The sequence below is a fragment of the Struthio camelus genome, chromosome 4, assembly GCF_040807025.1.
Source record: "Struthio camelus isolate bStrCam1 chromosome 4, bStrCam1.hap1, whole genome shotgun sequence".
Taxonomy (NCBI): domain Eukaryota; kingdom Metazoa; phylum Chordata; class Aves; order Struthioniformes; family Struthionidae; genus Struthio; species Struthio camelus.
The window spans coordinates 40,535,223-40,563,013 of NC_090945.1; the positions used below are offsets into that span (position 1 = coordinate 40,535,223).

Here is a 27,791-nt window from a genome sequence, read left to right on the forward strand (position 1 = left end):
GAAGTGCTCCCTTTTGGTTAGAAGAGCAAAATTTGGCTGAAGAAGATAAGATATGAGTTCAGATTAGCAGCTAGGAAAGATCAACAGATTACCTATTTTTCAGTATATCACAGCAACATGAAAAACAGCATGAATCAAGAGCAGTTATAGATGATGTGGGAATAATTCAGGTAAAAATTATTCTCAGGTTTATACACTAATATCGTTCTTTTGACTGTCATGGAATTACTCACATACTTGTAATTTGGTGTACACCTAAGCAGGCTAAATAGCTCATAAGCATGTATTGGACATTTATCCTAGAACTGAGGCACTCCAGCTGAAAGGAGTTCATTTTGTTTTAGTAGGCCAATGCTATAGCAAACTTTTCAAAGTGGTATACTTGGAAAATTGAATCTAATCCTGGGTATTTCAAATAAGCAGTATGATTTTCAGAGGATCTACAGCATCTACAGGAACAGGTGCTTAGCAACTTTCAGAAGAATGACACTTTTTTAAAAAGCTAAACTTGACTTTAGGCCTTTATATGCATCTACAGGTGGAATATTTTCTATATATTTGAACACTATAAATACGCATAGATGGAACCTCCCTATCTGAACTGGCTACCACTTTGGAGTGCTTTCAAAGCTCTTAATCCTAAGAAGGCTATACCAGACTCCTCAGTCAGAATATGTCTGAATCATTCAGTAGATCTAACTCCTCATCCAGAAGGAGGCCCACAGTACAAAATTTGGATCACGATCATACAGACCTAGTAATGGTGAAGTAAAGAACACATCTGCCACATGGCAAGAATGTAAGGGGAGGAAACATCAAAGAAACAGGTAATGGAAAAAAACTGTATATTGGAAGGCATGAAGAATATGAAACAAAAAGAAGCCAGAGTGTCATCCCAGAATTTCAGGCAGTGTCATTCATCGGGGTTGCATAGGATTGTGTGTGAGGAGAGAGCAAATATTGTACTAAATGTCAGACCTGAGACAGTGGACTTAGGTAAACCTATATATAGCTTTAGGAGAAAAGGAGGACAATTTGGAACTGCATCCCTGAAGTGAGTGTGCGTCCCGTAGAGATGTTTGAGGGCTATTATGATACTATCCTTATTCTTTCATCTCAATACACTAAGTCCTGAAATACAGGAGTTGATACTAAGGCAAAAGCGATGGAGGGCATAGCTGGAAATTTCACCATGGCTGGACTTGAAACAATGGGTAGACCAGATAGGGCTCAAAGATAAAGCCAATAGTGAAGATCCAGAAGCAGAAGACTCCCAAGTGGGGAAAAACTGAGAGCATGTAATTAATTGTGCTTTGAAATGTTTCTCCAGCTTAAATGAAACACTTGTTTCTTTTGAGACATTAACTGAATGATGTTGATACAGATCCATAAGTTATTAGGGGTCAGTCAACTTTAAAAAGAGAAACTGCTTTATTTCACTTAAAAACACCCCCCACCACGATCTCTGCCAAGGCTAGTTTAGTAACTGAGGCCGTGACTCCACGAGCAGCAAGTTATACTCTAGCTCCCTCGGGTGGCCATGCAGCATCCGGTGTTGTCCCTGACAAGGAGCTATTGGGAAGGGGCTGCTAGCAAAGGTATAGTAGGTTGTTGGGCTGGGAAGGTCACAAGCACGGGGACAATTAGAGTCAACTGGAATTACGAAGTGGTTGTTTGTGGGGCACACAAGTGCATAGGAAGTCAAACTTTGGTTCCAGTCCTCATGGAACAACTTGTTTTCATTTGTTCTGACCATTTATGAAAGAGAAGAATGCCATCTGGTCTGGAGACTTGGCATCTTTAATATTATTAAAAAACAATTCCTAATAAAATCATACTTTAAAATACAATCAGCTATTGTCCCTTTTTATCACAAGAAATTGGATGAAGGGATAAACTTTTCAGTAACTTCTAAAAATTAAAAGCTTGATGCCTTTTGTAGTTGCAGATGAGGAGAAGAGTTTCCCTGTAACAGAACCTGTAAGCGTCCAGCTGGAAATTCTCAACTGAAAACACTTTTTGCACAGTGATCATGACTGATAAGTCACCAATAGCGTTAGTAAAGATGGCAAGATACAAGTAATGCTTACAGTTTGAGATTCAGTCAAAGATGGAGAAAGCCTTCTGTGGATGCATGGAATGGGTGCATGGATGCATGGATGCAAATCCTGAGTACTGACTGAAGTCAAAGCTGTGTGTTGCCAGGATATAACAAGCCCTAGAGTCCACGCTTTATGATGACCTCTCCCCCACAAACTTGAGAGGGCAATGCCATTTTAAGCTCACAGGTTCATCAGTATGTCGGTCTCATTAAAGTCAAATAGTATATCTGCCAAAATCATCAGCTGTCTGTTGAAAGGAAATCACCCTGAATCTATAGAAAGAAGAGAAAATTCAAAATAAGCACTTCTGCTGTTTTTGCTAGAAGCTGTAATGACTATGCATTTATAGGCAAGAAGCCATTAGAAAGAACGTTTTGGCTCCTTTTGCTCATAGTGGCTGCAAGTAGCTGCTGTTCTAAGCAGAGAAGAAAATTATTCAACCAGATGGTAACCATTGGCACTATTTTTTTATTGGGAATCCTCAGTAGGAGTTTGAGTGTGTCTCCTAGCAATGTAACATGCAATGAGAAAAAGCAAAAAGGGAAATGTTTTGAAGATGAATCAGTTTCTCTTGACTGACACTGGTGGCAGGATTACAAGGAGAGATTGCGGTCTTAACTATAACAACACCCCTCAATTTGAAAAGTCACATTTTCATCAAGCCCCTTTATAGGAACTGTCCCACACAGATAATGTGCTGATGACTGAAGTGAACATTTACTAAAAGAATGACTCTGGTGAATGATGAATAGTTCTGTACCAGTGATGATAATAACCCTAAACCCAGTTATTTTTAAGGAGAAATTGTGCTTGCCTTATCTTGTTAGAGCTGCATCCAAGCTCTGAAACCTGATATGTGTTATGTTTGTCTCTATTGGTATATAATATAACTGACCACTGCTGGTGAACTGTGGTGACCTAATCTTCCTCTATTGTATTTTCCCCTCAAGTGATGCTCCAGACTTTTATGTAGAAACATCAGAAGTCCAGTTTTCATTTTGTCTTGTACACAAAAACACAGACTACAGTATATTTTAATGGTTGCTAATAGCAGTTCAGGTATAGGGTGAGTACTTTCTGCTCTAGTGACTCATGTATCCATCCTTGGATAACTTCAGGATGTGATTGTAAAAAAGCCCCGAGCAACCTGCTGTAGTTGACCCTGCTTTGAGCAGGGGGCTTGGACTAGATGTTCTCTAGAGGTCCCTTCCAACCTCAGCTATTCTGTAATTCTATGATATTTTTTGTGTAGATATTATTTGTTGTGTACTTTGCAGTTACTGAGATGTTGAGAATTTGCAGAGGATATACTATTTGGAATGTGATACCAAATTCCTGCTGAACTGCACCAGAAAATGTCATCAGTCTGAGTAGTGATTACTGCTAAACAATCATCACTTTGTTGATCAGCCCTAAATCTACCATTATAGTAAGAGCAAAGTTCAGTAAAACAGTATTTCCCCAGGAAAAGTGCAAGAAAAGTTGATAAACAGATTCTGTTAGAACTAATTCTTCATATATGGAAGATTCTTACTGAACTAGGAGAACTGGTGGCAGATATGCACCCCAAAACAGGTAGGGTGCTACAGAAGAGAGAATCTGATGGCAGGGAAGGCTTGCTATGTGGGACAGAGAATGCTGCATTACCGTAAGGAGGGGATTTAGCCTGAGGGACTCAAGCTGAGGTTGAAAGGCTGACAGTGCTATAACACGTTTGAAACTTTGCTAGAAATTATAGACAATACATTCCTGATCTCAAAAAATCCTGCATCCAGAATAATGGAGTTTTATATTACATTTCATTCTGCTAGATAAAGAGGAATTTATCGCAGGATGAACGGTTGAAAGGGATCTTTATTCTAATCTGTGCAAAACAAATGTTGTCAAGTTCCAGTATTATGGTGCTTTGAAAGGACATATTTTGCAAATCTGAAAACCATTTTGACTCATCTGGGAGAAAGAATTTAAACAAAAAATTAGGAGTGATTCTAGTGAGCTGTTTAAGAATGTTCAAAAAAGCTTCAGGCCAGAAGGGAAGCTATACTAATTAAAAAGAAAAAAAAAATTGAAAACCAAGTCGGGTTTGACCATTTACTTTTTCTTTTTACTGGTAAAAGGAGAAGTTGCTAGCAATTAATATAAATTGAAATCTAGAAAATGTAGGAAAAGGTGTAGCGAGCAAAAGGATGGGAAGGAATCTGTGGTTAGCATATATGTGGGCATTAAGGAGTTATTTTGTTTGTATAGCAAGAATACATAACCAATAACAAGGGTATTGGTCCAATACTAGATAGAGATGTTGCAAGTGTCGGGAATTAGCAGTAAAGCAGAAGTATTGGACAAATATTCTGGTCTGTGAGAAAAAGCCAGAGATATTCAGGTCAGATGATGATGAAATAGTTTCCATCAACAATAGCTAATGAGGATGTTAAACAGCAGCTATTAAAGTTAGACGTTTTAAAATCAGAACGTCAATTAAACTTGCGTCTAAGATTTTTTAAAGAGCTGGTCTGTGAATGTTATGGAACATTAGTGTTGATTTTTTAATAAAAGTTTTAAAACTGGGAGAAATCCAAAAGCCTGCAAGGCGCTAACTTTGTGCCAGTACTTTTAAAGGCTAAATGGGATTACGTGAATAATTATAAGCCTTACATCAGTCTGGGGAAGATATTGAATAGGTAACATGGGGCTGAATAATAATTATTATTTGTAATTATTAATTCATACTAATCTTATTCATAGTTCAGCCCATGTTAGCTAATAAATTTAAAGGGGTCAGTGAAATTAAAGCTGATCTGCATGTTTATTAATTTGATCAAACTGAATATAATTTTTAAAAAGATTATCAATCAGGTTGATAATGGCAATGGTGTTGAGGTAAGACGTTCTGAAGAACATTTAACTTGGCTTCATATGCCAGGCTGATTAGGTCATCAGAACTATGCAAAATCAAGGTTAGATTTGTTATGGTCTGTAAGTATCAGCGGCTAATCAAGCTAAGTATAGCCATGAAAGATGAAGCCAAATAAATTCGGGTTAGAAATAAGGTACACATGTTTGTAGGGAACAAGATCATGGGAAAAAATTCTCCGTCTGGATATTTTAAAAGGAAAATCTAGTATTTTGGACAGCAATGATGGCAGTTATGAGGACCACCAAAAGCAGCAGAGGCAGTAATAGGAAGTACCCCCACAGTGTTAGTTCAAGTGCACCTAGAGTTCTTCTGCTTTTTCCACGCTCTCCTAACGCGTTCCCTGACTCTACAGATGAAGACTTTCATGCATGCCCTTCCTCCTCTACCCATGCTCCTTTCTTCCCTGCCATGTACTCCCTGCTTCAGGATTCCAGTTCAGAAACAAAGACAGCCTGGTTTTCTTCATATTTCGGTGAAACACTAAAGCCAGGAGCACCTGCCTGTGTTCCTGTGCTTAGCTGCAAGCTGCCCATTTTGCCTGGGTGTTTGCAGCCCTTAAATGATCTGGGAGCAGTGGCCCATGCTGTCTCTGTAAAGTGATGTGCTAATTACCTCTGCGCAGGCCGTGGCCAGGGTTTGGGAAGCTGGTTCCAGCCTGAGCTGGGTGTGGCCTTGGTGTGGTGCACAGCATGCCTGTGGTACATGCGCCGCAGCTCTGGAGCACGAGGCCCATGGCAAGGACAGGTGCTGAGTTTGGATTGGCAATGAAAATTGGACAGTCTCATTTATGTAAAAGGTGAGAATGGATGATCACAACAGACCTTCTGGCTTCTCTGAGTCATTTTTAGGTATTTTTGATTTATTAATCAAAAAGCAGGTGTCCTATCTGACATATAAAGCCTAGGCAAGGTGGCCCAGTCCCGGAAGAAATTGGAACTAGATCTGTATTTTGGGACAAGCCCCAAGAGCCATATTGCCTTTCTGTGCTCTCCTCAACCTTCCCCATCACCATACTCTGTACTGGTGGGAGCAGGAGCATCTGCCTGGCTCGCTGTGACCGGTAGTATCTAGGACAAGGAGAGGCTGTTCACTATTAGAGAACATTCACTTCCCAAACAGTTGCTCTCCATCCCCTCAAGGGAAAAAGCAATAGATCCGGTGGAAGCATTTGACCCATGGGTCACTGTTGGACAATGCTAAGGCAGGATAAAGCAGATGTTGTGAAATATTTTCCATGGCCAAGTTGTATGTTATGATAAAGTAGAAGTGATATAGGAGGTGTGGAAAGTATTTAAGAATGCTTTACTTTCTTTACAAGTCTTCAGTGTATTGCTCTAAAATCAAGTCCTATGGGATCATTTAATTTTCCACAGAATTGTCCTCGTAGGCTTTGGCAGGTGTCAGGAACATTGTTATATTTCTAGCACAAACCAAACTTACCAGGATTAATAAAAAGCAGATAAACTACATTTCATTTACGTTATTTCACTTTGTTTCTGGAAAGCTGTTGGCAAACTGAAGAGAATTTAGATAAAAACAACATAAATATTTGAGAGTTGAAGAGATGTATTAGATGAAATTAAAAAATATGTCTAGGCAGCAACTGAATATAGAAGACAAACACATTAGATGTGTGAACCCAGGGAAACTAAAGGAATTATTTTTCCAAGGAGCATAATTAAGAGTAGCATACAGTTACGAAAGAAAAATTTGGGCCAAGTTGCTCTTACAAGGAAAATGGTGTCACCCTGGTAAATCAGTACTGCAGCTGATACTAAACTAAGCAAAGCTCTGTGAACATACTGTGAGCAATCCTCTGTTTGTAAGGAGTAGGTGACCTAGAAGCTATTCCCTTAATTCTACTTCCTGGAAGTGAATGAAAACCAATCTGTAAAAGCCTTTACAAGAACACTCTCTAAATACTGGAATTGGAATTGGAATTGGAATTGGAATTGGAATATACTATATTATGTAATGAGAGCACTTGAACTGGAATTAGTATCACTGGGTTTTACAGTGTATCTTTGAGAGTATGAGGAAGGTACTTAAAGGTCTGCAACCCCCAAAGGAGACCTATAATTTCCTAAATATTTCTATTTCTTATAACAGATCTATTAAATCTTACTAGTTTTGAGCATGGGAAAAGTTAGGAATTTGATAAATAAGTAGTGAAGAGTAATATTCTTGTGACTCTTTACTTAACTTGCACCGTAATCCTGCAAGTTACCCTTCCACTACACAAGGGTTTGCTTCGCATCTTAATTATACATATCTAAGATTGGAAGGAACCTCTCAGATCACTAAGTCTAATCCCCAGTAACCACATCACATAGTATCACATAATCATGTTCATAAATGCCTCAAACATCACCTTAATTAGACAGTTTGCCTCTTGACAGTTTGCCTACTCCTATTGAACGCTGTGCCAGGATGTGACTTTTCTAATAACTGGGAAACAACTGCAGAAACTATATATATTGTTTTGCCTTACAGTCATGGAACACCTATCTTGTTTTTCTTTTTTATAACCTATCATCTTGGTTTTGTAATGTATCCTCCACCTCAATTATAGTGTATCAGTTTTGAAATATACTGTTTTCCTGAGAAAATGAAGTCTGACAGACCTGGGGAGGTGTAATCACTCTTGGCTGAGGGAATACAGACATGTTTCTCTTCCACGTTACACCAGAATTATCACTATCAGAAATGGGAGTAAAAGCCCTAGTCATAATTTAGATCTCTACCATATTTCTTTTTGTCCAGGATATCTTGTTAATTGTCATAGTAGAGCTAAAAATATGCTCCAGAATATTTTTAATACATCCAGAAGTCTGGTACTGTATTTCACCATAATTATTTTAATTAGTTACAATATGTGATGAAGCAAATATCCTGAGCCATCAGCCTAAAACTGTAGAGAACCAGAGCTGGAGAGCTGTGGAAGTAAAGTGCCTGAAGGCATTGTGGTTGAGAGATAGGCTATTGGGAACAAGGAATGGGAAGGCTTTTGAAAGAACCAAATTTCAGTGGATCAGTGACTCCAGGAAGCCCTAGGCTAAACTTATCTTAATGGTATTTGTCAGTGTGTATAACCTGATTTGTGAGCCAGCATTTTTTCCAACTAACTCTCAGGTTATATATGTGAACAAATGGCATTGTTAAAAATGCAGCTATGTTTCATAACCAGAATTCTCTTCCTTTTTCTGTTTTCTCTCTCTCTCTTTTTTTTCTTTTGCTGTTCTTCTGTGTAGTCCAAATGAAATGAGACATTGGTAGAGATTTACCAAAGTCAAAAAGCACAGTTATTGTTACTGGTGCCTTGTAAGTAGTCTCCAAATCCCTTCAAGCTCCCTAAACAATGTGGACTCACCCTCTTAGAGATTTGTTGTGCCTGCAATAAAAATTTTCTAAAACCCAAAGAAGGGAATCTAGGAACTTTTTTTTTCAAAACACTTCAGTCTGAAGGACACCAAACATCTTTTTTCTTTTAAGTATTCATTGTGTGTGCCAGAAAGATTGCCCAGTCTTTAGAAGAGAGTGAATCACCTGGTGTTATTCCTTATCTCCAAGAGCACTGGGAAAAGCTTGACTGAGCTGTAAGAAAAACAGATGTTCAGTTGCTTAGTTTATATTTCCCAGTTATATGACTCTCCAGTGAACCAGTGGGAGGCTTTGAGAATGGTGTAACATCTTTGTTAGCTGTCTTTAGAGAGGCATCAAGGACTATAGACACAAAGAAGGTGCCTTCTCACCATGTAAGGAGATTTATGATCTTGAGCTGGCTAATATGTAGAGCTAATATGTAGTTCCAACTTTATTTGTTGGATCAAACACTGAATTTTTAGGTTAATTCTGACTGGACCTTCCAGGCCTCAGAAAAATGTAAGTATTGAATAGTATTGATCTGTCTTGCAGTATTCATCAACACAGAATCTATTTCCAAAATGTTTTCTGCAAAAATATTTTCCCCCTCGTATCGTCTTAAAATGGAGGAGTCGTAACTATCTATAGGAGGTTGCGCAGCATAAGGTACTTTGTGCATGAAAAATGACACAATTATGAATGTTTAGATTAGTTGATATGATTGACTGATCATCCTTAAGTACTTTATAATGTAACCATTCAGGAAATTAAGCTGCGGTAGTGAATCCCTATCAGCAAGTAATTTCCTATATGTTTGTTTGCGGTGTTCTCTAGCAGCTGCATTGAGTTTGTGGATGAAATGTGGTGAGTAGATCATCATTCCCCTCACTCTCTATTTCATAGGTTGGTGAGACGAGATGCAAAAAAGTTTGCACTTCGAAATCTGATCTGAGATCCAATGATTTCAGCATTGTTGGAAGCTTACCAAGAGATTTTGAATTATCAAATTATGACTGTTATGGGAAGCCCATTGAAGTCAACAATGGGCTCGGGAAATCTCAAGCCAAGAACAACAAGAAGCCTCCTCCTCCCAAGCCCGTCATACCATCAGCAGCAAAGCGAATTGATCTTTATGCAAGAGCACTGTTTCCCTTTTGCTTCTTGTTCTTCAACGTCATATACTGGTCCATATATTTATGATAAACCTTTTTTTTTTGGTATGTGTAAAATATATCCCATCTCATTACTCCTTCCCAGTCATGAAGGCCACTGTGTGAAATTATTTGCATTTTCAAAGCAATATGTTGCATTTTGATGCCATGTGATTGTACGGAAAATATGGCATCTGAAATTTGAATGAAAGCATGACACCGCAATGTCTGTGCTCCAACCAACGTTGTGTATAGATGTACAGCATACTTCCTGCTTTAGGAATTCATGAAGGATAATGCATACTACATTATGAAATTGAGTAACTCTCTTCAGTTATTAGTAACTTACAGAGATTTAAAGTGTTTCTGACAATGAAACTGATGTGCACGTTGAGTATTATTAAAATCAGTATTCTAGTATATGTAGTATTTAACAGCTTTTCTGATGACTTTCCAAGAAAAAAACATATTGTTCCTGTATGATTTTAGATGGCGCTGTTGAAGAAAAAACCTAAGTTGTAATTCATATGATTTAGACTTTGTAAGTGAGGACAGTATTGAATAAGCTGATCTTGTCTGTGCAAAAATAAAGATCAGAGAATTGCTAATTTTGTAAAATCAGCTTATTTAGAAATATTCAACTGTATGCATCCAGCAGCACACTTCAGAAGTGTGTGAGAATATGCTGACAATAAAATGTTGGGCCAAATTTTTACTAGCTATTTCCTTAGGCGCAAGCTAGACATACTATGTCAAAAACAGAGAGGCCGCTTTCTAGACTAAAGGTATCAGGAGTTTTGGAGAAACATCACAACGTACAGTTAAGTATCAGGATATATTATATGTTTTTACATGACTCTATCCTCTGGCTTATCTTCTTTAGCGTCTTGCAAGCCTGCAGTATATAAGTCACAATTTATTTCTTGTTGAATTTGGTATGTCTTACTCATTTTATTTTGTTTATCCTCTTGAAGTTTGAAAGCCCTCAGTTTAAAGAAACCAGTCATTCCCAGGTTAAATCGCATTTTTATCACCAGTTATACTTGTTTGCCTAAGTTCACACCACTAATAGAAGGGAAGAAATGTTGAAGGGTCTGAGGGGCTGAGACTCTTAAATATGTAAAGAATCCTTATCTGTATACCAGAGAGGTATTAATAACGTCACCAACTCAATGTATTTAGTTGCTCCTTTTTGGAAGATAAAGTCTGAAACATTAAACAGTTCTGAGAGACTGCTGTCTGTTTTCCAGAGGAAACCACATGACGTTAGGACCATAGAAATTCCCTAGTGTGTGTAGGACAGGAGTCAATACTTGTGGTCTCTAGTGGATGGCAGGATACGCCCCTTTGTAATGCTAAATCATGAGGTGAGACAGTAAAACGAAAGTTTCCTGTAGGTATGGTATCCAAACTGTGTATATTGTCCAGGAACACACAGGTGCTATGCCTCAGCCCTTGTGAGCATACCATAGAGAAACAGTTTTCTGCTTGTAGAATTGGGGCATAACATTTGGTTGAAATATTAAAATAAGACAGCTTTCACTAACTTGGCAATGCGTAGAAGGAAATAGAAATTATTTCCTCCTCATGAGAAAGGAAGGAACTGAATTAAATAACTGAAACAGTCTCTAAGGTTAAAACAGGTAAAATCACTTACGTTGTGCTGCATTTCTAGCTTACACGGGATGTGTAGAGCAAGTTCCCACCCTGCGTGGACTATCGTATCACTTCTGTGTTGCTGTCTGCCATGTGAACACTGGCCATATGCAGTGAGCATGCACAATCAGAAGGTCAAAAATCTGAATAAAAAGAACAAAGCAAGTCACACTGGATTCAATAGACATTTGACAGATCTGCACGCACACAGTTTTTATTAACCACAGCCATTTTAAGATCCACAGCTGAATACTGGTTTTAGATGAAATCTGTGCAAAGTCTGTATTTCAGGTCTACTGCCACTTAAAAACCTAGCTGGCTTTCCATGTTTGAGGTTCGCCATAGTTATTGGCCTGATATTTTTGATAACTCTTATGATGCACATTCCTACAGATGCCTCTCATTCCTGATGATAGAAGAGGCAAGTCATATCAGAATTGAAAAGAGGTATTGTTTAGAATATGGGTAACTCACTCACAGCCTGCTTTCTTGCCATTTGCTCATCGACATTTGAGGGACTACTTCACTAGGCAGTCACAGTTTAGCCTTTGGATTTCTTTCTGATTAGAGGAAATCTCAATTGTTGCTGAATTGTGTTGACCTGAAAAGGTTACTGGGGGCAAAATCTAATACCATTAAGGTCTACTTCAAAGCTTCGATATTTTTTTCTATTAAAAGTATTGGGGGAATTGTTAGAGACTCTTAAGAAGTAATAAGGATAATTCAAAGAGAGGAAGTAAGGGAGGCATAACTTTTTTGCATACAATCAAGAGTGCTATATTTATAGACATTATTTATTCTCATACTTGTATTTTTTCTTATGGTATTAGAGGAAAAGAAAATAATTACCCTGTGTTGGAAATTATTTGACTTTTGGAATATGATTTGGTTGTTAGAACTCTTATAAGATGATTTATCTGTAATTAATGTCCACATTTTATCTGTATAATCTCAATTATAGATTTTATTGTTAAATTAATGTCTGTTCCTTCTTGCTTTCCTGCGCTTACTTGATGGCTTTGTGTTTATCAGAAAACGTTTAATCAATACTACATCATAATTGCTTTCCAACTCACACAAAAGGAAGCAAAAGGAAAGCATACTGTTAAGATAAATGCTTTTCCTTCATTATGGTACAGAACTAAGGACAGAAGCAAAGTTTAACGGCAAATTTGAAACAAATAAAATGTAAAATAAAACATAACATTGACTATAAAGTATTAATAATTTTTTAACTTAGACAAGTAAATATTACAATATTTGTATTCCCTCATAATATATTAACTTGTTCTACTGAGCAGTAGTAATTGATTTATTTTTCTTCTTTCCACTAAAGGTCATTAAGAGTTTTGCATATCATCATATCACATTATGGTCCTTCAGCACCCTCTAGTTGTAAAATCCTGCCTATTGACATTTCTGGAATGAGGAGCAAATGTAAAACTGTATAGGCAGTACAGGGTATTGCTTTGTAGTGATATTGTGAAGCTAAGCAGTATTAATAAGTTCAATGCATAAAAAAATGGGCAGCTCCAGCAACTTGCAGTATGAATTTAGAACTGTTGAAATTAAGCCATTCAAGTAATAGTAAAGATAAGATTTATAAAGAACATATTAGTAATTAGATTAGCTAATCATGATTTCTGCACAGACTTCACGATAGCAGAATCTTTTCCTAAGGGACCATCTGTGTTTCAGCTGACATTTACTTGAAGTTCATCTGTTTAGTGTAAGAGTTAAAATTTCTGTTCTGTCCTTAGTATAGACTTCAGTATCTTGGCTCTTAAGCACTTGCAGTAAGGGTTCTTCTCCCTGTGGTACCTGGCACAACCATCTTTTTGTAGAGCCCATGAAATACATCTCCTTGAGAAAGCGTCTAAATGGTTCATTTTTTCCTTCAAAGTGTTGTGATCTTTTAAGTATTTTTCTATTTCAGGATCCTAGAACACATTCAGACACTTCATGAGGCATGTCCATGGAGGTAAATTAATTCATTGCTTAACTGCATCCGCAAATACAAGTTATACAATAAGTAGAGAAGTGAGTTAGAAGTATTTCAGCTGCTCTGCGTTAATTCCCAGTTTAGATGTGTGAAATGTACAGTATGGGGTATTTTGTTTCATTCTCAGTGTGCAATGTCAATCCACACCTTACTTTCTCATGCTGGTTAGACTCATATTTGATGCCTGGTTTTAAGAGCAGTTCTGTAGTGTTATTTAGCACCTCCTTTTTTTTTTTTTCAGTCTCGTTTAAGGTTGTTAATTCTAGCTGAGATGGTACACATGAGCAGTTTGTCTTCTGAGTGAGGAAGAGAGTTTATTTATTTTTTGCAAATACAACTAAGAAACGATTGACCGCTTAGAAATATGGCCAAACAAGTCTTACTTCTTCAGTGTCTTCAAATTAATTTGGACTTGGTAACATGAGATTATGGGTAAAGAGAGAGCATCTTCCGTGGCCTGCTCTCCGTTAAAGAGAAGGTACTAACACCACCTTTTGGGGTAGTTTCAGTGAGATGACCCACAAAAATTGATCTATCTGTATATACTCATTTTGAAGGAAATCCACCTAACCAGTTAGTTTACTTGCTTTGAAAATATTTCAGCCTGAAGAGAGACAATAACATACTTCAGCAATCTGTCATAGCTATCTAGGTAATTATTAAGAGACATTATAATATGGTTGAGGCCATTGGTTTTTTCTGCAGTTCAAACAATTTACCATTATAGTTAGCAGACAGCTTAGGTTGAGGGTATTTGTAGAATAGATAGCAGTAAATTATTTATTTCTAAGGGAGTGAAATCTGAATAAGTGCTATGTGAAGTGATTTTTCAGACCACAGAAACAACTTATGCTGAAATGAATACAGACATGGTGTGTAAGAGAAAAAGGAATAATATGCTTTGGTATACTAATTCTGGGATTACAGAAGAGAATGTTGAAAAAAAAGAAATTTGGGTACAGAGAGATTGGTAATGGTTTTGTGTGTGTCTACAATTTAATTCTCTAACTATGCAAATAAAATGCTATAGTGGTTACCTTCTTTTTATATAAATATAAACAATTCCCCCAAAAGAATTTTTTCTGGTACTTGTATAGTGCCAAAAAGATACAGAAGCTAATTCTTTTTGTAGAAAACTTTACACTTCAATTAAAGAGAAGCAGTGAAATTTACAGGAAACAAAATTCAGTTTTAAACACATAAAATTCCCATCGTTACAGTTTTGTCTTTACCACTGTATCAAATATAACAAAAACTATCTGGGCTGCTTGCATTTGGACTTAATTCAGAAACTTACCTTCTTGCCCACCTACCAGAACCTGTCCTCATGGCATCAGTGGTAATAGTGTCAGTAGACATTAAAAAAAAGTAACATGGCTGTTTTGAAATCTTTTTGAAAATTCTTCATTACTATGAATATGTCCGCACTACAGTCACTAAAATGCCTGCAGCTAAGGCAGGCTTACCCAAATTAGCTGACTTGGGGACTGCTAGTGGTGTAGCCATGGTAACAGTGAGCTCCGGCTGGGAAGCCTACCTGCCTGCGTAGGAAATTAACAAAAAATACTCGGGCGTTAAGCCCCACAAAGCTTTATGCTGCCATGGCTATTCTGCTCGAACAGGCGGTTTAAAGCTAGCTCATGTGGGTGTTTATCAGCTCGTGTCTCTGAAAGGCAGATGTACTCTCTATGACGTATTGTATGCTAGAATTGAACTATTTTTTCCCACGGATGATGCGAAAGATGCCACTGTGAAACATTCTCTCTCTCTGTCTTGATGTCATACAGCGTTTCTGCTGCGTATTTTGTTTTGTACTAACAAAAATGTGTACCTGCAGTTCCAAAAATGAAATTCGTTATCTGAACCAGTACAAGTGTAAAAGAATGAGCTAGATTTACCCATCTGAGTATGCTCCAGGTTGCCAGCTGAGCCTAGGTCACAAAGACCATCGCTTTTACACATTGAAAGAGCCGTTCTATTTAAAGTCCCTAACTGTACTAGTGAATACTGGATCATAACCCTTTAAATGACTAATGAGACTTAGACTGTAAGTCTTTTTTGGCTTCTAGGTTGTCCATGGAGGTCAACCATGGTTTCTGGGGACACCCTGATTGTTTTTCAGAATGGCGTTTCTAAAACCTAATTAGAATTATGGAAAACGAGAGTGACCGACTCCCTCGAAACAAGGAAGATATCTGAAGGTACTTCAAGCTAATTAGTGAAATCATCTTTGGATTATTGAGACAGATCTATAGTTTGCTTTGCACTATTAACTATCACACAGAAACAGCGGGTATATAAAATGCAGATCTTTTGATACTATAATGTTAATAACCCCTTTCTCTCCCTGTCTGAAAGTGTGGGTTGCAGTGACAGAAAACAGCTAATAAGACAGCGTGGTTCACTAAGAATTTCTATCCCCCTGGGCAATTGCCTAAACCACATAACATGCTTTGGAAAGAATAAATATAAAGATTGTGAAGCAGAGACAGTAAGGTTTTGCCACCTGATCCATTCTTCGGGCTATGGCATTAGATAACATTTGTTTGTATGTATCTGTATATGCCTGTCTCTCTCTACAAACGTCCACAGAGCGACTCATTTTTCACTTGTTTTTTGCACCCAAGAAACCCTCCTTAGTATAGCAGGTCAAGTTGTTGTACCACTGCACCCAGCAAAAACCTTTCAGCTTGGAGGCATCCTTCTCTAATGCCAGAATTTGGAAGAAAAATCCCCGCTGAAACTTCTCCTGCTGCTCAGAAGAAAAGCTGTGTGTAGGCAGCCCCTGTGTTTCCACCTTCCTTCTCTGTAGCGCGCATCATGATAATCAATGGCACTGTTTAGCTTTTCTGTTCTACAAAGCACTCCTTTTATCAAGACTGAGTTATTTCTTCAACAATACACTTCAGCTGTCCTCCCTTTCATCTTATATAGTCAGAGGAAATTTTGTATGTGTGATCTGATAGAGTTCATGAACACAAGGTCAGTTCTGATGCTCAAGTATGGATGAACAGTTGGAACTCACTGGGTTTCTCAAATTTTACTGGCAGCTACATTATCCCATTGTTAATAATGTCCCTACAACTCCAAATTGTGTGTTATTTGGATAAAAACCTACTATATTTTCAAGCTAAATGTATTGAGCAATGATTTTTTGTGTTGAAAGCAGAGTATGAAGAAACAAGTAGTTCACATGACGTTTCATAAAATGTTGATTTTCTCTATTAACCTCTAAGCTTACTTTTGACCCAGAGGCTGGAGAAATATATTTCTCAGTGTTTAATAAGCCTTACCTTGTCGTAACAGATTTATCAGTGTCCCAGGCAGGCTCGTTCTTGTAGATTAATTTGTTTGTTTCTTTGACTCCCAAAGGCCAGCTCATTGGAAAATATTAATTTGAAGACTGGCTATTTCAAAGGCATAACACTAACAGGAACTGACTGTAAAGACTAATGTTTTTGACCAATACCACAGTGACATCTGTGATTTTGCTTTTGACAAAGCCTGTCTTGCTACCTGCTCCTGCTTCTGACACATCCTCTTTCGCCTCGGCCTGTGCTGGAGGGTGAAAAATGCTAGAAGGCTTTCAAAAATATCTGCCTGATTGTGCCAGTTTCTGAACTAACACTGCTTCTGTTCCCCTCCTGGATCTGCTTAGGATCAAGCTAGTACAGAAACAATCTTACGCGTTCGAGCTAATACAAATAATAGATGTTATCCATTGCAAGCTATAATCTACTTCATGGAATTAAATGCTAGTTTATTTATTAAGTCATTGTTTTATTAATTTATTACTAATTCATTAATTATTTATTTATAAATGTGTTTACCAATTAACATATATGCATTTATTATTTATTTCTCTATTTTTATTTAATTAGTTCTTCATGTTTTCTAGTTTTCTGTTTCACTGAGATGAACATGCATTAAATCAATACATCACTTGAATGAAAAAACAAACATATATAACAGCTGTCAGAAACAGCAGGAGAGGATTCCGTTGGCTCACCGTGGCTGAAACTATTCCTGCTTTTTTTCTCTAGACTTAAAGCTCTTCCCTTCTTGGGGTCTTACAAGCCAGGAAAGCTTTGGAGGATGTACTGCTGCCTAAATCATTATGGCTGCCATACAGAAGTATGTACAAATTCTCGTTATCTACTTGCCCTATATGGTTGCATTCAATACAAACGAAAACACGGCTACAAAGGAAATACAAAAAAATACAAGGGAAAATACAGCTAGATTGCCCAGACCTTGTGTCTTAGCAATAACATGTTTATCACACTTGACACTTCTTTGCAACACAGAGGCACTTTATTTAGAAAAATAACAACAATACCATAGTAATATTCCCAGACACTGCAGTTTCATGGGAGTATTTTATACCACCACTGTAGAATACCAAATGCTATGAATTTCACCCTGGGATGTTTTAAACAGAAAATGCATATGCAAGTTGGCAGCGCTTTATTATCTCATCTGTTACCCATAACCATGTTTATTACTTTACCGTGCGCTCCCATATTGTTCCCATTTCAAGAACAGCATTTTAAATTGGGAATTTTTCTAAGTATATGAGTTATTAAAGCATGTTATGATTTACCTTATTTTTTCCACAGGAATATCAGGAAGAGATGGTGTCTTTTACTTTACAGTGTTCTTGCAGCAAGTTTACTAGTCTTCATGAAGAAAGTCTTGATGAAATTAAATAGGTGGAAAAAATTTCACGGAGTGTGCGAATGAAACAGTCAGGAAGAAATCCATTTATACAAGGCTCACACAAGGCTCACACTGAGAGTCTGATGAGCATTGACAATTGGAATAAATTATTTTGGCAGAAAGGAACTTCCATCCTTAAAACACGGGACAACATTGAATCTTGTAATAGTTTTCATTTCTCAGCTGAAAAAAAAAATGCAGCTTTTTAGAAAAGAACAGGTAGTCTAGCCCATACTGGCCTCATGTCTTTGCCTTACTAGCACGATTTCCTGCAATATATTTTGTCCACCAGTTCATGCTGTAAGAATTCAATGGATGAAACAATTTCTTCTTCTCTGCTCAAGTATTGACATGATGGCTGTTAGCTGCCTGATGCATGGTGCGTGATTGAAGGCACAGGCTCCACACACAGCACAAATATCATAAGGAAGAAGTGAGGGTCAGTATCTGGTAATTAGATACCCAGGCATCTCTTCCTCAGAGTTTTTGTGCAAGTTTGGCAAGGTATTTCCTGTATTTTCTTCTGCTCTTCTATGTCAGAGGAGGACGAGAACAATGCTGCATTCCTTTGAGCCGGGCCTCTTTTCTTTAGAATGGACCTGGCTGGGATGAATATAATTTGTTGCTGGGTATTGTACGCTGCCTTAAGGGACTATGTGCCTGTAAGGCACATAATCAGAATTATTTCACTCATTAGCAATAACAGCTTCAGGGATATACAGAAGTGATACCCATATTTGTCTTCCGCCAATCTTAACATTTCTAGAGGTAGTCTGGCTCTGATTTCAAATACTTGACATTCCCCCTCCTTTACACCGATTTTGTAGTACAGTTGTTTCTCATTCACTTTCAGAGGACAATTGAACCAAATATGTTTATACCTTTTTTCCTTTGATAGTACTCCTTTGTGCTCTCTAAGTAGAATTTTTAAAATAACTAAGCAGTTCCTTCCTCTGATCCAAGTTCTGCAAAAGAATCTGCAAAATAACTAAGGAAACTGTTGTATCTTTTACAATGATATATTTATTTATAATTTAATGTGCATAAGTATAAATATTCATGTTGAATAAAATGGCATGCTTAGGACTAAGTCTTCATGAAAACATAGGTTGTCAGAATTTACTAACTTACCAGTATTTTCACCTTTTTTCTTTCTTATTATTTTGTTTGGCATATATTTTCAGCATACATGAATATCATGCAGTGCATGCATTTTTCCAGTTCCCTGTAATATAAATCTTACCCTGCCATGAAATGTAGAGTCTATGGCATAGAGTTAGTTCTGCATGCCATTGGATATTAAATCACGTGCTGGAGTAAATCCTTCAATTGCAAGTTCAAAACAGGTGTTGTCACATAGAATGAAATCAATAAGCACTCATTTTTAAAGGAAAATAGTAATAGGTTGTTATCTAATATTTTTATAGAATGCTAATATTAGCAATGCTGTATCATAATTAATCAGTATATTACTGAGTTCATTATTAGTAAATGAATTACTCTAATAAAAGTGATACTGAAAAAGTACAGATATGTTTCCTGAGGTATTTTAGCTAAATCCTTGAGGTAGGAAGCTCGCATTAGGTGGTAGAATCTTATTTTTAGGACAATAATCCAATTCTGATGTAGATATAGTAATCTATTTTCCAAACAGCCTATTGATAGTTTGGGGACTGGTTTCTATATAGGAAATTAAAAGTAAAAATTTCACACCTTTGTCCTAATCATAGAGAGCTTACTACCTTCTCCAGGATAAGCGAAAGTTGAGCACTGTTCTTGTCAGAATGCAGAATTTACTTTCATCATTGACATTCAAAGGCAAAAGATTCCAGGTGCCCATGAAGGGCGATATTTTCAATCCACTTAACTTCACCGTTGTTCAAGGGGTATTACTGTAATTATTTTATCCATAGGTGTCAGACAACCGTTTCTCGATAACACCAAATCTTCTATCCTAATGAGACACTGCATTGAGAAGAGTTGTAATTAATAAAACAATACATTAATCAGACAATGAATGGAACAAATTCCACTCCAAAGTTTAACATTTATACTACAGACAATGTTGAAGTTCAGTACTGAGATAGCTGTGAAGAAGTAATATTCCATTCTGCTATCTTGTTCTGCAGTAGGGGTCAGAGTGCTTGGGAGATTTGTGGTTTTCCTCAACTACCTCAAATAACTGAACTCTTTGCACTGTAGAGAAAGGTTAAACTACTACTGCTATTCTGGAAAGAAAGAGTCAGGACCAGATGAATTTAAATACACGTTTGAGGCTAGAAGTTTCTTGTCTCTTTACATTTCCCTTGATTTTTCTAAAAGAGATCTTGTGTGTTTTGAGCAAACTCATTTCATTGCCTTTGACATTTATTCATTATGGCTGACCAACCTCTAAAATCAGGGTCCTCTTTTACTAGTACTACAAAACCACAAGTTGCTCAGCAGAATTCAGGCAATTGCGGTGAGAGTTCTGCTTCAGAAAATGTCTTTCAACAGTAATATTTTCTTCAGATACCATCAACCACTTTCTATAGTTTTAGTTACAGAAACGGAGACAATTAGATCAGATTAGCAGACCTGACTGGTTTAACTGAAAGGCATAATGTATTACAGTGAAAGCAAGTGCAGAGTAGCTACAACTGGCACTGATAGGCAGGGGACGACTAGAGCTGGAAACAACTCACTGATCCCTATAGAAGTGAGTACTTGAAGCTGGTCTACGCACTCATAGTTGTGGCAGCATACGGTCCATGCTCATAAATCCTTTTTCCTTCTGTAGGTGGTTTGTAGCTGGTTTAGACTTGTGACAGTGATCTTCCTAATTTCAAGGCTGGGTTTTGGTGGTACACTCTAAATAAAACTAGTGCCGAGAAAACAAGGACAGCAATGAGCACGTGTTGTTCAGGTAAGACTGCTATCCAGACGGTCTCAGTTGACTGTTTCTCTTCAATTGATGTTGTAGTGTGTTGCTCCAAGTCTTCATATTGTCAATAACTGCTGAAATGCTTCAGCTAATCTTTGTCACTTAATTTCATAATATTTTGGTTTTGAAATTAGTAACTGCTGTCTTTGAACTGCCCTTGAAACTTCTGCTAATTTATGTTCCAACAGCTTGTCTCTTAAATCCGTTCTTTCTAAGCCTTTAGTGCATCTGCCCTATGTATATTGACTTCTAATGAAAGGAAACTGTAAATTTAAAATTGTTCAGAACCAACTATCTCTGCACATCATTTCTGTGCATACGTCTCATTAGGAAAATGCAATTATCAAGTAATAATGTTAGTGTTAGGTTAAATGACAACTACACAGACACTAAAAATTGGCTAGCAGTTAGTTACTCATTTTCCTTTGTAACAAGAATGAAGTTTCAGTAAAGAAAAACAAAATCATTCATGTTGTCTTTAATGCCACAAATATGATAAGCAGAACATTCTGTACTGTATGCTCTGCTATTAAATCCTATAGTTAAAGCAATTATGCAAGTAGAAGAATGCAATTTTCTGTGAATTTACTGTGATATAGATGTATCTCAAGTAGTAAGTATGTAATTCATAAGAATTGTCTTTTTTATACATCTATTTTTTCCTCTCTTTATCTGTTTTGTGTCATTAACGCTACATTGCATCATAATTAATCTCTAGAAAGATATGTCTGTGCTGAGAGGAAAATAAAAATATCTCTTATCTATACTGGGAACTAGTTCTGGGACTGAATCACTGAAGTGTTTTTTCAGAACTAAAAATAAATTTCTATTGAGCACAATTCTATGCATTTCAGTGATAACTCAAACGAGCTGCTTCTTGGCAAGATGTTTTCTCAGAATAAAAATCATTGGTACCAAACAAGTAAACAGTGAACCTAAAAGATGTTTCTGTTGCTTCAAGATCATAATGATAAGAACAAGAGAGCTGATGTTTCAAATCAAAACAGTCCTTTTAATCTCATATCTTGTTTTTGATGGTATTTTTCAAGAACAGTGTAAAATGCCAGTAGCAGGTAATTAACCAAAACCATCTTTCTATCTGTTGGCTATTTCATGAAGAAAAGAATTATTATCTTGTCTAATACAATTCTATCTATTCCTTTGGTTTAATTTGTTTTTAATATTGCTAAGTACTTGACCTCCATTGCATAATTTCTGCAACAGTACACTCTATCTTTTAGTTATATGCTTTATAAAATACATTATTTTAACATTTACTCAAACGTTTTTGGATGTTTGCTATCCATTTTCTATGATTTTTATGAAAAACAACAGGGCGTGTTTGTTTGAGCTGTGTTTAACCTCTTTGTTACTGTATCTTTAATTTCTCCTCATTTTCCACATGACATAGCCATGACAACACTTTCGAACTACAATATAATGTCAATTAAACACACTGTAATAACACAACCGATGGTTGAGCTAAATCCATGCTATGAACATCACTGTTTTTGACAGCAGGGAGCTTTTTATTGGTTAAAATTCACAACAAAAAATACCCTGCTTTACAGAAATTGTTCCTAAATGAATCTATGACCTAACTCTCAGGTACCTAAGGACACATAAAACTGTATTACATTGCCAGTTCAACATAAAGAGGATATGCCTGTGACTAGTGGTCTCAGAACAGTTAGAAACTGAAGCCTCTATGTCTTTTGATACTTCTGTAATATTCAAAAATGAAAGTCCCTTACAGAAGATGGAAAATGGAGGTTTCATTTACTCTGCTAGGGACCACACTGAATTTTTTTCTACTTGTACCGTGAAGGGAGCAGAAAAGCTCTCTGTTACCGTAATGCGTCAAGTTACACTGAGAGCGAGCGCTGGTGAGCGGCTGGGCATCCCGACCCGGCGCACTGGGGTGGCCAGTGTTGTCACTGCAGCCTTCCCTGTGATTCAGAAGAGCTCTTGGCCTTGAAATATTACTTCAAAGGATGTGAACAAGATTGCACACGTTACTTCAGACAAGAGGCACAGGAGGAGATATCTACTGTGGAATATCATGAAAACAGCTATCTTACTTGGATTAAGGAATTTAACATAAGACTTAGGAATTCATTAGTCTTACTGTTGTTTAAAGCATCTTTGAAAAGCTTATTCGAATGCTATCTTGAATCTTTTGTGAGGTCATATAACAAATGACATCGTATTGACTAATAGTATAATACCACTGTTAGAGCTTTCATTTGTTGTAATGGTTCAGTATTCGTGAAGCAATTTTACCTTGTCCATATATAAAAAGAAGTCAGGCCACTGATATTCTTTGACCTTGTCAAGATATCAGGTTGCTAACAGGTTCAAATTCTGAAAAGATCAGCTGATTTTTTCATGTTTCTAAAGTAGGCAGAGTAGGCATATATTTTATGGATTGTTTTTATGATTGAAACATTAAACCAAGAACGTGCCTTTTCCATGTTAAAAATGATCATTACACGGTCCATTTCCCATGGACCAGTATTTGTCCAGCACCCTTGCTCAAAGTATTACCTCAGCACTCTCTCTCACTGTAGTGACACAAACAGCTTCCTACTATTCGTGCTGTTAAGTGCAGTTATAAAGGAGAGATGTTATTACCAATGGCATATATTAGCCTTGTTTCCTAATCTCCCTGTAATTTATGGGTCTGGATCTGCTCCTCGCTAGCATTGTTCAGGATTTTGAAGGGTCTGTGATCTATGTGTGATACTGTGATTACTGGGGAAAAAGCATCTACTTTTTGGGAAATTACTTCTGGTATACAGCGAAAGGACCCAAGTGACAGGTGAGTGGAAATTGGAGAATGACTAATGACAAACACACACCCCAGATGTCAACAGAGTGGACTGTAACATTCTTGTCAGCGTGTCGTTCCTGGCAGCCTTTTAACCTTTTAACGTGCTGTTTGTAAATGAAGACAACTGAAACTGATAGAAGGTTATTTGACAATTACCGTATCTCGGTAGCATATATTCCACCAGTATATGAAATCCGATGTCTTCATCAATTCCAAAGGGCTTTTCTTTACAAATAACAAGTAATACATTTCTCACAGGTGACAGAATAGATGCAAAGCTTAAAGTAGAATTTCAGTGATTAAGAACTGACCTGAAGAAAGCGTATAGGGTTCGTGTTTCAAACAGAGATGCCAGCACAGAAAAAGGCATAAGAACACGAAGAGAGTAAAAAACATCACTAGAGTCAAGGCTGGCATTGCTAGCGGAACAGATGGGAAAGGTGGCAGATTAGAAGAGAGAGGATAAAGGCTGAGCGTTACAGTCTAAAGCAAAAAAACAGCACATTTGAATTAGCTGTGCTCCACAGGGGGAACATGGATGGTGAAACCAAAATAAGAGCAGAGAAAAAGATGTTTTGATGGCCATGCTTTGAAAAAAACAGATTGGTAAAGCAGGTGAGGAAGAAGGGAGGAAGGAAGAAGGGAGGTACCAGGTAGGAAGGGAATAATTAGGATTGGACAAAGCAATCCTATTAGAAAAAATGGGAAGATCGTGACCCTTCTAAAGGAAAGATCTTGCCAGACAAGAATTATGGATTTAGGATGCATAATCCAAACCGAAAGAGTGCCTATTATCTTTTTCCAGAGCCTTAATTATACAATTTGCTATAACCTCATTAAAAAAGTTTGAAGTAATCCGTGGCAAACTTGGTTTTCCACACACACACATATAGCTCAGCAAATACCTGACTGATTTTATCTGCAAAATAAATATAACATTTCTTGCAAATAACAGGAATGCAAGTAGCTCGGATAAATGTATTAAATTCCACTTCACTATAAATTGCTCACAGTCATTTACCTAAATTAGTAACAAACTATACTGTCACAGCCATACAGCAAAAGAAGCTTAAAATAGTGTGATTGCCACATTACTTTTTTACCTTATTTATAACAGTAGGTAATGGTGTAGCTTTTTTCACAGTCAGTATCATATACAAAAGTTAGCATAAGCTATTTCCTATCATGTATCATCTCTGGGTATATGTACTATTTATGGGGACTGTACATGTTTGTTAATCAGAAGAGGAAGCAGAATGTGCATGGGAGATCAGGATGTACTTTTCATTTTTAAAAGACTCAAGATCCAGAATGCACATATGGGACTAAACAATTTAAGAAAGATTTGGAACTCGAAACTTTAATTTGTACTTCCTCTTTATTTACATTTACTCTTTATTTACATTTACTGATATTTGCAAAGCTTCTTCAGATTTCAGAAGTCCAAAGACAACAAATTCTTTTGTAAAGGGAAGAGTTTCTTGACCAGCCATAAAATTAAAGGATTCATATATTGGATGCAGCATTTTTTGCATCTTACAAAAATGGCATACTTTAAGATTTCTTCTAATAAATATTTTTCATATGAAAATAATTTGGTTTATAAATAACAAATATTGGTAGTATATAGAGCCAGAAGGGACCACTATAACCACTTTGTCTGAGCTCTCGCTAGGGTTCTCAGAATTTAACTTTTTCAACAGGGATTTTTAGAAAAGAATCTAGTCTTCATCGAACGTTTTCCAGCATTACAACCCTCAGCATGTGATTGCAATGGTTAATCCCAGTCACAGCTAAAACAGCATATACAATTACAAACTGTATTTCTAATCTGAATATGATTAATATCACCACTCAATAACTGGATTTTTTACAACATTTACCTCCTTAGTTGAAATTCTTTATGTTATCCAAGTGATTTTCCTGAAGTGTGTACTCCAAGTCATCAAGTCATTCCTGAACCATCTTTTTCAAAAGTACATGGCGTGACCTCTAAATGTTTCCAGCTGCACAGCAAAAATTCCTATTCTTTAGTCATTTCTATGTCTTTCCATGTCTCCTCTGCACCCACTGAATATATCCATGTTCAGCTGAATTGCAGGCACTCTCTCAGCCAGGTTGTGCCAGGATGAAACAGGGAGGAAACGTGTTTCCTGATAAACTCTTATTTATGTCTGAATAATACATACATTAGCTCTTTTGGCTTCCTCACGAACTACTACCTCATATTCAGGATACCATCTGTTATGATCTATTAAATCAAATACGTCCATGGTTGAATCTTGCATTTTTTGCAATAAGTAGCAACTCTGTCCTGGACTTTTATGGAATCAGGATTAGGCATTCAGGCTTTTTAAGGGTTTGACATCTTATTATTTCATATCTGACCCTCTGTCATCTGTCTTTGTTTTCATTATTATTGCATTGCTATATTCCTTTCAACAAGTGATTGATGCTTATTATTAGCAGTCCCCCCACTGCTGCTTTATTCAGATTCTGAATTAATGCATTCTTATATGAGCTTCTATAGTGGATTTAAAAGAATGCACATGAGAATATAATTTTCTGGTTAGGATTACAATCCTTCCTTACTTACCTCTTTCTAGAGCCTTTCCCTTTCTTGTGCAAAAAGTATTGAATGTGATTCCCAGTAATTTGATTTTTTTATATACAGTGTTAATGAATATGTCTATTCTTAGTATGTGGTCATAAATTACTAATACCTATAAATTTCTTTTTTCTCCTTTGCCTCCTTGCATCTTTTCGATTAATATAGGACTGTTATAAAAAATGGAGAGTTAAAGAAGGCTTTATGTTATTATCAGTATTTTTTCCTGTTATTAAATTCTGATTAAACTGTTTTCATTCTCATTCCCTAGCCCGTGCTGTCCTTCTGTACTTATTCATCCCCGTTGAAATCTCCATTTTTCTCTGGCACACCAGCAGCAGAATATGGGCATGTCACTTCTAATTTTACATATTTTTCTGTATATTCTGACATAATGATACAAGTTAGAAACATTACATGCATACACACACACACACACACATATGATCTATGCATAAATGTATACACAATTCTTTTGTGGAAACATAGGCATTAGAAAATCAACAACTGGGGTGGTATCAGTTTTGATTGCTAGGACAGTTGCTATTAACTTACCACAAAACTTAGAAATTGTGCACAAAGATAGTCTATGCTAAAAACCCAATTGTGGAAGGTAATTAATTTTTTACTCCGGTCACTCTTTTATTTTACTTATCTGCTATGCTATATCTTGTAGGTCCTTAACTTGGAAGGTATAACAAGAACACTGTCACAACAGAAAGTGAGTTCAAGACCTTCATCTGTAAACTGTTTGATTCAGGTGAGGTTGCTTGGTGCATAGTGCCTACTACAGCGGGAGCTGAGCTTAGTTTAGCATTTATACATGACAGCAGCATAAATAATAAAATAACATTTTACTCTCTGAGCAGATGAAGCATGCGTCACCATCAATTATTATGTTCTAGTAAAGGTCTTGATGTGCACATGGAGCAGTAATGTTCTCTAAGAGAAAAAAACAGCTGAGAGATGTGAATCCTTTCCAAAATTGTAAAGACAATTGGTTTGATGAATGGGATTCTTCTAGATTTCGTCTTCATACTGGCATACTTTTTAAGTATATATTTTACTTTATTGTGCAGCTGTAATGTATATTGGCAAACAGGATTTTTGTTTTCTTTTAAAGTATTAAAATCCTCTAAAAAGTATTATAATTAATCCTCTAATGAAAGTATTAATCCTCTACCTGAGATCTTTTTGCTGCATTTTAACCTCATTCAACATGCATAAGGAACTTACTTGTTCAGACTTGGGTGAAAAAAGGTGCCTAGGACAGATTTATCTACGCAAAGGTTAAAGGGAGATTGGCAATATTGCGCTAAAGTAGTTATTTGAAGTAAATGCCTGTACATCTCATTGTCCAATGCACACGGAGGATTGCCTAAATGCAAGCTTTCCTCAGATATCTTAATCCATCCGTCATTACAGTGATGCTGTTTGCTCCTTTTGCAGAATTCAGTGGTCAGTGTTGTCATGAAGCACAAAATTAAGACTACTAGGAGGGACCAGGACACATAAAGAAA

General features: G+C 36.8%; 1 protein-coding gene and 1 long non-coding RNA gene across 3 annotated transcripts in view; both read left to right on the forward strand.

Annotated features, from left to right (window-relative positions):
- Positions 1-12,165, forward strand: part of GLRB (glycine receptor beta) — a 57,030-nt gene extending 44,865 nt beyond the window's left edge. For both annotated transcript variants that reach the window (XM_068942382.1, XM_068942383.1), the window contains exon 10: positions 9,283-12,165. In XM_068942382.1, the coding sequence (XP_068798483.1) occupies positions 9,283-9,579 (297 nt within the window). In that variant the 3' untranslated portion in view covers positions 9,580-12,165. The remainder of the gene's footprint in view (positions 1-9,282) is intronic.
- Positions 12,166-14,701: 2,536 nt separating this feature from the next.
- On the forward strand, positions 14,702-27,195 carry LOC138067187 (uncharacterized). The gene is made up of 3 exons (XR_011141004.1): positions 14,702-15,389; positions 17,232-17,322; positions 20,687-27,195. It is a non-coding gene; the product is annotated as an uncharacterized lncRNA (long non-coding RNA).
- The last annotated feature ends 596 nt before the right edge of the window (positions 27,196-27,791 follow it).